The 10504-nt window shown below is 34.8% G+C and overlaps 1 protein-coding gene across 3 annotated transcripts in view; it reads left to right on the top strand.

Annotated features, from left to right (window-relative positions):
* Nucleotides 1-4133, top strand: part of LOC108839581 (PI-PLC X domain-containing protein At5g67130) — a 5135-nt gene extending 1002 nt beyond the window's left edge. The window contains exons 1-8 of one of the 3 annotated variants that reach the window (XM_018612339.2): nt 799-1200; nt 1382-1504; nt 1831-1968; nt 2081-2179; nt 2424-2727; nt 2817-3040; nt 3161-3247; nt 3346-3896. In XM_018612339.2, coding sequence (XP_018467841.1) covers nt 1120-1200; nt 1382-1504; nt 1831-1968; nt 2081-2179; nt 2424-2727; nt 2817-3040; nt 3161-3247; nt 3346-3540 — 1251 coding nt within the window. In that variant the 5' untranslated portion in view covers nt 799-1119 and the 3' untranslated portion in view covers nt 3541-3896. Of the gene's footprint in view, nt 1-798; nt 1201-1381; nt 1505-1830; nt 1969-2080; nt 2180-2423; nt 2728-2816; nt 3041-3160; nt 3248-3345; nt 3897-3922 lie in introns of those variants that run through there. The other 2 variants (XM_056987924.1, XM_056987926.1) reach the window with 2 other exon arrangements.
* Nucleotides 4134-10504: the final 6371 nt, after the last annotated feature.

Genomic DNA, 10504 nt, shown 5'->3' with positions numbered 1-10504 from the left:
AAAGTGATAATATAAAACACTACTTTCAAATGCCTTTTACGCCTAAAAATCAAAAATGGCTTGATATATTAAGAGTTATGATTAGATGAGATATTTAAAGGAAAATAGATTTGTTGGTTACAATAATAACATTTTATTTTAAAAAATAACAATAAAAAGGGTGGTATTTTGTAAATAATTTGAAAACATTAAAGGGATGTAAAAAAAAAAGACTGCTGTTTTAATTGTATTGATATATTTGAATATTATTGGAAATATGTTGGGACAGAAACTATGTATATTACGGACCAAGATTGTGAAGCTCATGAAATCCATGAACTTTGAAGACTAAAAAGAAAAACTTGAAGAACAAGTTAATCTCAAAATGTTCTTAGCAGATTTACGTTAAATGTTTAGAAAATTATCATTATAAATTACACTAAATGTTTAGGAAAGTTATCGTTATAAAATGTTATAACGATAACTTTTCTAAACATTTAATGTAAATCTGCTAAGATATATATCTTTTATGTTATAATGATAACTTTCCTAAACATTTAATGTAAATCTGCTAAAATATATATCTTCCATCCCAACATATCTCTAATAAACGATAACTTTCCTAAACATTTAGTGTAAATCTGCTAAGATATATATCTTTTATGTTATAATGATAACTTTCCTAAACATTTAATGTAAATCTGTTAAGATATATATCTTCTATGTTATAATGATAACTTTCCTAAACATTTAATGTAAATCTGCTAAAATATATATCTTCCATCCCAACGTATCTCTAATAAATATATGGAAATTAAATTTACAAAAAAAATCACAGAAAACCTATAAAAAAATAATCAAAGAAATTGACCATGGAAAAGAAACGCACAACAACAACCCACTTTTGCAGCTTTTAGCATCATCGTGTCTTCACCAACACACGCGCACTTCCGTTCGCTCTTATACTTTATCCTTAAAATCCTCAGATTCTTTACTATTTTGAATTTTCTTGCTTTTTTTGTTTGTTTCTTGCTCATAATAATCTTCACGCAAAAGCAAACAACAGTAATGATGAAGTAGCTCTCCTTTGCCTTCTCTTCTTCTTTCCTATTGGGTTACATTCTCTTGGCGAAGAAAACCATGCTTCAAAGATTATTCTTCCTTCTCATTCTTTTTCTGATTCAATCTTCTTTCCTTTTTGAGATTTCCTCTGCTCTCAAGGTAAGTAAACCTCATCAAACTTATAACACTTCCCTTTGTGTATTGTCCTCTGTTTCAACAACACAGAGGATTTTGTCTCCAATCTTTATTTTCTTATTTTTATGAAACGTATTGCTCATCACTGAGAGCGGCGAAAAAAAAATCAGAATCACTAACATGTATTTTTTGTTTTGGATCGTAGGAAGGAAAGACATGTATTCTAAACAAGAACTGCGACGCTGGACTACACTGTGAAACATGTCTAGCTAACAACAATTTGAGGCCGAGATGCTCTCGAATTCAACCCATCAACCCCATCTCAAAGGTTCACACTTTTTTTTACCTTTATCAGTTTATAATCATATGGACAATTTTTTTTTTTAAATAGCGAATTAATCTATTACAAGGATGAAATAGAAAGAATTTTGTTGGTACTTTTTTAGTTTTTTTTTCTTAAACTGACTTTAACTTATCTAGTTTTATATTCTCTTTTTTTTGCTAAATAGTTTTATATTCTTAAAATGTGTTTATTGTAATTTTTTAATGTAACATGTTGAGCCCGATTTGATATCAATAAAGTTTTAGACGTTAAAGAATCTTATGTACTAGTTTTCATTTAAATTAATAAATCAGTTGATTATATATCAAAAGGTAAAGGGCTTGCCTTTCAACAAGTACTCATGGTTAACAACTCACAACTCGTTTGCTCGACTGGGGGAAGTATCAAAGACCGGTTCTGTGATCTTGGCTCCTACTAATCAGCAAGACTCGGTCACAAGCCAACTTATTGTAAGATTCTTCCTTCCATACTCATTACAAAGTTTCAAACATTAGTAATCTCTTTCATATATTTCTTGCAAAATGTGAATCTTTTGTGGGTTTGGTGATATTACTTTTGCAGAACGGTGTAAGAGGGTTTATGCTCGACATGTACGACTTTGAAAACGATGTCTGGCTTTGTCATTCTTTCGATGGGACGTGTTTTAATTTCACAGCTTTCGTAAGTTTAAATACATTTTGCTTCTGTTGTCTATTGCATACGAACATGCATAGATTTTGAAGGACATAGCATATACAATCGACTGAAATATAAATTTTTTTACAATTTAAAAACCTGCTCTTATATATTAATTTTAAAAAATTTGGGATCCGAAACTAATGTTTCACTTAGCTATGCAGCCGGTTCTTCTGTATACAGAAATGTTTGTGATATGTGTGTTTGTTTGTTTGGTGTACAATGGCAGCAACCAGCGGTTAACGTTCTAAGGGAGATTCAAGTGTTTCTAGAGAATAACAAGGACGAAGTTGTAACGATTATTATAGAAGATTATGTGAAATCTCCCAAGGGTCTCACAAAAGTGTTTGACACGGCAGGGTTACGAAAGTTCATGTTTCCGGTTAGTAGAATGCCCAAAAATGGAGGAGACTGGCCAACCCTTGACGACATGATACGCCAAAACCAAAGGTTACTAGTTTTCACATCTGATAGAAGTAAAGAAGCAACCGAAGGAATTGCATATCAGTGGACGTATATGGTTGAGAATCAATGTGAGTCCCTATGTATATTGCAAACCATATTATATACAAATTTGCATAAACATATATTTTTATTATTACTGAATGGAAAAAAATTGCAGATGGAGACGGAGGGTTGAAAGCAGGAGTGTGTCCAAACAGAGCTCAATCAGCACCGATGAGCGATAAATCAAAATCTCTTGTTCTTGCTAACCATTTTCCCGATGCGCCGGATTTTGTAGTAGCATGTAAACAAAACTCTGCTCCTCTTCTTGAATCCATCAAGGCATGTTACCAAGCCGCAGGACAAAGATGGCCTAACTTCATAGCAGTCGATTTCTACAAGGTATATATATCGTTGTAGGTTTGGATTTGGTCTTATTTCTATACATTGTAACTTCTTCTTTTTTTTTTTGTAACACTACACATTGTGACTAAATTTTTTGTTTTTGTGCATGTGGTTCAGAGAAGTGATGGTGGAGGAGCTCCGCAAGCTGTTGATGTTGCGAATGGCAATTTGATATGTGGCTGCGATAATTTTGCTGCGTGCAAGGTTGTTTTCTTGATTTGTTTTTACGATATGAAGTCGTTATGTAATATATTCTATAGATTATTAAAACAATTCAGCTGTCTGGTCTCATTTTGCTGCAGGTCTCGGCCTTACTCCACAGTCTTCTTCTTGGGAAGACACAACTCACTCTCTCCTGTCTCAGACCGGGAACAAGCAGAAGATTTACCTCTCCACCCTCGCTTGGCAAGCTACGATCTACGAACTCTGGTGGGAACGCAACAATCGCCTCCATCGCCGAATTTATCACTCTCAGGATCGGATCATCAAGCGGATAGCCATCATCATCAGAAACCGCATCTCATCCCTTCGACCACACCGCAGCGCTCTCGCCAGTGATCTGAGTCAACTATGGTTCACCTTGTTCCCATCGTGATCACCCCCCCCCCTCTGTTTTATTTCCTTTTTTCTTCTTCTCTGCTTAGGGTTTTCTCGTTTTTCATTTTCCTCTTTTGTTCTCGTCTCTTTTCATTTGCTAGACTAAGGAGGCTTGGGCTTCTTTCTTTTTTCTTTTTTCCTTTTGGGCTTTCATTATTAAGGGCAATTAGGTTCTAATGAGTTTCTGGATGGGTTGTATTAAAGTGGGCTTCTGGCTGCTTTTGCTACTTTTTCTCTTTTAATTTATATGCAAAATTCAGTTCAAAAAAAAAAAATTTGCAGGGGAACGGGCAGTGTGAATAGGAGGATACTGAGCAACGGGGGAGGCAACTAGCATGACTCGTTGATTTACCCAACAAAGATGTTGACTATAAATTAATAAAAACCAGATAATAATCCGCCCCTTGTGAGGAATAAAATTGAGAAATTAGGACCTCTACCAACCAACTATAACGATATTTGTGAACTGCCAAAACCCCAAAAAGACGTGACTGTTCACGAAGTGTCTTTACTCTGCTACACCTACTACATAAAGCTGTGAAAAACAGACACCATATCTTTCGAATCGATACGCAAAGATCTTATATCAACCAAATCGTTGTGTCAGACAGTTCGAATAACCGGTGGACAGATGTTATATTTCACCAAATTCTATAAAACCAAGGACTATTCATCGACGGTTTCTCATTTCTCTTTTTCCCACATTCTAAACTTCTATTCTAAACTTCTATTTTAAACTAGACTCTTTAAACTAAGCGGAGTGAAGAAGGTTACCGGCTACATGATAGACAATTACATAATTGTTTTGCTTATTGAGCTTGGTGATATCTATGTAGATTACCCTGTTAATTAAACGATTAACCTCACAATTTAATAGTTAGCCGGTGAATAACATTTACAGTATGGCTAAAATAATACATAACAGGCTAAATGAAATACACTTAAATGTTGGAAAAGTTTACCGACCTTGCTGATAGCTTTGTATATTGAGGGATGTCGGTCGGATACCACGACCAATCCAGTCTCATTAGCCACAAACTTTGAAAGGTTTTCAAAAAACCACTCCCAGGACTTGTCATTCTCGCTATCAACAATGGCGATGGCCAAGGGGTAGATTTGATAGTTCCCATCTTGGGCGGATGCAGTTAGCAGACATCCGGCATATCTTCCTTTTAGATGAGTCCCATCAACGACTATGACCTTTCTCATAGCTTTGTACCCTTCAATGGATGCTCCTAATGCGAGGAACATATACTTGAATCGGTTAACTCCTTGCTCTGTGGGCTCTGTGTGCAAGTTTGCTAACGATCCTGGATTTGCTATGACTAGGTTATTGAGATGAGCCGGAAGCTTTATGTAAGAATCATTACATGTTCCGTGGCCATTATCCAAAGCCATATCCCTTGACTTCTACGCTTTCCAGTAAGAAATAGAGACATCATGGTCACCGCGCATCATCCTTCTTATCTCGTTAGGCCTTGGCCCGATACCATTTCCAGCATATTTAGTTTTCATAAGTTCTCCAATGACTGCCGATGTTGATTGGCTTTGGTAACCACCACGTTCAGCAATTGAACATGTGTGAGCCTTGACGAGTTTCCTAACCTCAAAGATCTCTGATTCCTTTAGTCTGATCGCATACAGAGGCCATTGGCAGGATGAGCTGACACATTTCAAGACCATCATGGTTGGATCAGACTTTGCGCTTCGGTACGAAAACTTATTGGCTATTGCGAACATTGCTATATGGTGCTTGAAAGCATCACGGTTAGGGAACATCATTCCAACCTCAAGTTCAACTCCATAATCACCCAGCTCACCTGCTTCAATTAAAGGAAATTGTTACATTGACAAAAAAAATTCAAATGCAATAGGTATACATTTTACTGGCTAAGCAAGCTATCCTAAAAACCCAAATTAAAATGGTTTAACCGGGTAGAAGTAATTAAACGAACTTTTAGTTATAAAAAAGAAGAGAACCGATTATCATTTCTACTTAGCCGGTTAATCCCACTTTACTAGAAGTAATTATTACCAATGCTGGTTTCACCTAATTTATTTGAATGTTTATTATTACCGAACTTTTGGTTATAAAAAGAAGAGAACCGATTATCATTTCTACTTAGCCGGTTAATCCCACTTTACTAGAAGTAATTATTACCAATGCTGGTTTCACTTAATTTATAACGAAAAAATTATTGAACATACACATGACTGTAAGTTAGACGGTTACAAATCAATATGGTACATATTCAATTCTCGAATAATTCATTGATGTGAAATAAAAGAGTAGAGGTAACAATTCTCTCCTTAGTAAGATACTTGTTTCTAAAATGTTTGGTTATGTTTTGGTATTATCCAAACATTGTAATGAAACATCAAGACAACTGAAATAGCCGAGTAACAATAATTTTATAACATACATGGCACATAACCATGAAAATTTTGTTTGTTACTACAGATGATTACAACATTTATCAGACACAGCAAAAGAACTTCCCAACCCCTAATGACGGACCCTTAAAGTCGCCTACTGGCCGAGTTTAAAACACCACTTTAATCAACCCGTTAAAACCAACCGATTCGTCCACGGTTAAAGACAAGTGTAACCCAAAAACCAACCACCAAAGGTTACACTTCTTGTTAACCGTCCAAACTACTTACAATACCCGCTTCATAAAAAACTACCTGCCATACTACCATATTAAACATTGAAGTTGTTGATCTTTTCAAATCAGTACCCACCCTCCTTGTCGCTCTCCTCCGACGAAGTGTTGTCCACATAAGCAGTAGGCGGTTGTGGAACACCGGAATCCTCTTGGCCGCATGCCAAAGTGAGCGTCAGTGATGGCCCAGGAAGAGAGTTGTTGACCTCCTCAGTTGTTGTTCCAAGACCTGCCTCTATACCATCACTTCCGTTTCCTAAGAAATTTGAAAACAATGTTATATTGAGATGCTCCTAATATTCACTACAGTATTGAAGAAATTGTTGTAAACATTTATACCTTCATTTCCGATCTCAGTTTCCACACCCTTTGCTCCTAACTGATTGCAAACGATTGCAGTTGACCCAGTTGATGATTCCCCTTGAGTGAGGCCAAGTTCGGTTCCGTGGCTGTTGTTAGTGAGGAGGTAAACGCCTTCCAAGGACTGGTAATTTTCGTCTATGATCTCGTTCCAGAACGCGGAGTCAGCTGTCACAAGGCGACCATCCCTTTGAGCGTTGTAGAACTCAGGATAGTCCAGCATATCCATCCCAAAACACGGACGGTGCTTGTGCAGGGGGTATTTCAGCGAAGGGCTGGGGGCTGGAAAGGAACAATAGCACCTGCTGTGTGAAACAAAGAGGTTTGTAAACAATCTAGTTTAAAAGTGAACCATTCATATTAGCCGGCTAAATAAACAACCTAACAGGAAAAGTGAATCTTTAACCGGTCATTGTCTGAAACATACCTCCGGTTCCTCCTAGGGTTCCATTACGTGTCCTAGCCATCTGCGAAGCTTCCACCATCTCATCGTCATCATCATCGAGTTGAATGATCTCAACTCCTTGGACCACGCCGGTTGAGTTTTGGGTTCCTAAAACCCTGTCAGCATAACTCATCTCAAGGGCAACGCGGTGGAGGATAAGTATCTCTTGCTCTCCAAAGATCTCAGTCATGACCTGAAGACTGGTCAGAAGCCTTTCTCCCCTCACCAACCCTGAAATTATTAACAAAAATATTAGTATCATATAAAGACGGTTGGGATGTAATTACAACACCCTATATTTAAGATAACTCACCGTCATATCTTGCTTTAGCTGCTTCATCCTGACCACCACCGACGGAGTAGGTTGAAGAACCTATCTTGAAATCAGAACGCGAGAGGAAGTGGAACTCAGCCACTTTCTTTGCTCCAAAGGTAACAAGCAGAGTGATATCCGCAGGTGGAGGCCTCCGAATGAGTAACCGGACAAGGTCAGATGTCGAAGCTAGGGTTATCGGTGGTGATGGTCCGCTTGGGAACATCATCCAATCTGGCATCCCATATGTGATCAGAACTGGAATCTCCGAGCCAAGCATGTAGTTTTCCCTGATTGTAGCATCGATTTCTTCAAGGGTTTCTGGAGAATCCATGAACATGGTGAAGCCATAGTCTTGATGGTTTGGAACAAAGTGCCACTGCTCTTCACCATTCTTCTTCCAATCTCCACGCCATATGCGAAACACACGACCCATCCTAAGATACAAAAAGCAAACAAAATATAAGATTCAATCCATTGATTCAATCATTTGAAATACACAGAGTTAATGCACGACAAATTAAATACACGGTTAAACATTTATAGCATCACAATCATTAGGATAGATCCATCACCTTGCTTTAAACGGTTTGCAGAATCAACTTCGACAAATAACCTTCACTGAACTCCACTGCTTTTTGGTTAAACTGGAGTGAAGCTGTAAGTGTTTTATATAGCGGAGCAAAGATTTGCCTAGATCTTCTCGTCCAAAGATCAGAGGGAAATCTTTTCGAAGATTTCGTGTACTGCTGCGCCGTATGCGTCAGAGTTATCTCTAAACTACTGTAGTCTTTTCGTTTATCGATGCAATCTAATCTAGTGTAAACTAAATCTATTTGTTATCTTGCCAAATCAAACCAAATATCTTCTGTCAGACCTAAAACCCTACGAAGCTACAGGCGCGCGAGGGAATGGTGAAGCGTCAGGGGTATTGGCGTCATTTTACCACCGGTTTTGCTAGCGCGTCGGTTCAATTTCTGGGTCTTTGGTATGCTCCTAATATACCAATCTTATATGGTTTTTGGCCTAAATTACTCAATAAAATTATTGATTTCATTATTTTTTAAGATAATAAGATATTAGATATGTTTAATTTGGATATCATTTCAGTTTTAAGTTAGTGTTTTAAAAAATATATTAAAATATAACAACCATTCTAACTCAATATTTATTTTGTTTATTTGGTTAAAATACTTGATTGTAGATTTTTTCAATGATAACCAAAATTATTAGTATTTGTTTGGTTTCATGTTGTATGACATTAGACAGTTTAATGTCAAACCAATGATATCATATTATAGTTTCTAAATGCTTGGAAAATCAGATAAAATTTAGATAACAATTGAAGAAAAGAAAAGAAAATTACTAAGACAAATCATTTCATTACAACAATTTGGTATATAGTGAATAAAAATATTAAAAAAGAATATTTCAGCTTCCAAGAGAATTAGAATCCTCATTTATAGTGAATATCCCCTATATATTAATCTTGGAGCATTGCAACATTGTTTGGTAGCCACGTGTCATTATAAGAATTATTCTCAGAATTGTTAGAGAATAAGTTGGTCCATATACACATATATTATAGTTTTTATTAAATAACTATTAAATTAATCATTAATATACAAAATAATATTCTTTATTCTTTCCTTAAATAAAAGCTACGGAACTTCCTAATATAATTGACATATATATCACCATTAATGATTATGAATAATAAAGATTTGATAATAATTTTTTTATCCTCTATACTTTTCGTTTAATTTTATTTATTAAAATAAATTAAACAATCACACTAAGCATATAATAAAAAAAATTATATTTTTTTCTTATATGTTGTATTTCGAATTTTTTAAAACGACTATAAATTACTAAAAATGATACAAGCCTCACATTGAAAATTTTGTGATCACTGGTAAATTTTTTTCAGTTCAGCCCATCGTTTTTAATGGGCCTTGAACATTTTTTAATGATTAACTAAATAAATCACGTACATAATAGAAAGTGTTTTGGTTAAAAATTGTTGCATATCCAAAATCACTATGAACCATCTAATCTATTAATTTAGGAATTATCTACTATTTGAAGTTCTCATTTAAATTTTAGACTCTTTCATAGTTGTTGCTAGAATATATCATGCTTCCTATACAATGCAACCTACCAACTTAAATTAAACCAAATTTTAACCAACATAGATTAGTTAAACCTAACCAGTAACACTTTTATAATATTTTTGGTTAATCTCTTAATATAATTAGATCATATAAAACTGAACCACTCTTAAATCAACGAGTTCCATATCATTCCAGACATAAGAGAAAAAATATCCGACTCATTTACAACGTAAGCATACAAAGACCGTGTATGCTTATGCTCATTGATCTTCCAAAAACAAAATAATTGTGGCATAGACCAACATAGGCTCATGTTCGTATCAGTAACTTTACTTCCATATATTTACTCTTCACCTACATCATATCACAACATACACAGTTATGCAAGAACATGATTTTTTTTGTTCAAACAACCAAATAATGGTGGCATATAGTCAGTAGATTTTTTAAATATGTTTTTTATATATTACATTTTACGAGACTATGTGTATAAGTTTTTTTTTTGAAAAAAGGCATAACTATGTGTATAAGTTAAAAGGTAAAAGGTTCAAGGCAAATTATTATACTTAAAATAAAAGAAGATTAAATACAAACTAATAACAAGTACAACACAAATTATAACACTATTAAATTCTATATATATTTAATAAAATATTATATATATGTTTATATGTATATATATATATATAAATGTTACACAAAATATATATAATATTATATACACATATTATATATACCATATATTATTAATTGAAATTTGACAAACCAATTTCCGCCCTTTAGGGCGGATCCTAATCTAGTTGTCACTTTCATTTGAAGTTTGGTTACAACAAAAAATATATGGTTGGAAAAGAAATCTGAATCCAAATAACCGAACCAAATCCAATCCAGAAAATAGTATAAAACTTTAATAAAATTGGTTAGATATCTGAACATGTTTAAAATTTTGGTATCTAAAAAACCGGA

Source organism: Raphanus sativus, chromosome 1, assembly GCF_000801105.2.
Source record: "Raphanus sativus cultivar WK10039 chromosome 1, ASM80110v3, whole genome shotgun sequence".
In the NCBI taxonomy this organism is placed as follows: domain Eukaryota; kingdom Viridiplantae; phylum Streptophyta; class Magnoliopsida; order Brassicales; family Brassicaceae; genus Raphanus; species Raphanus sativus.
This window is presented reverse-complemented; position numbering and strand designations above follow the sequence as displayed.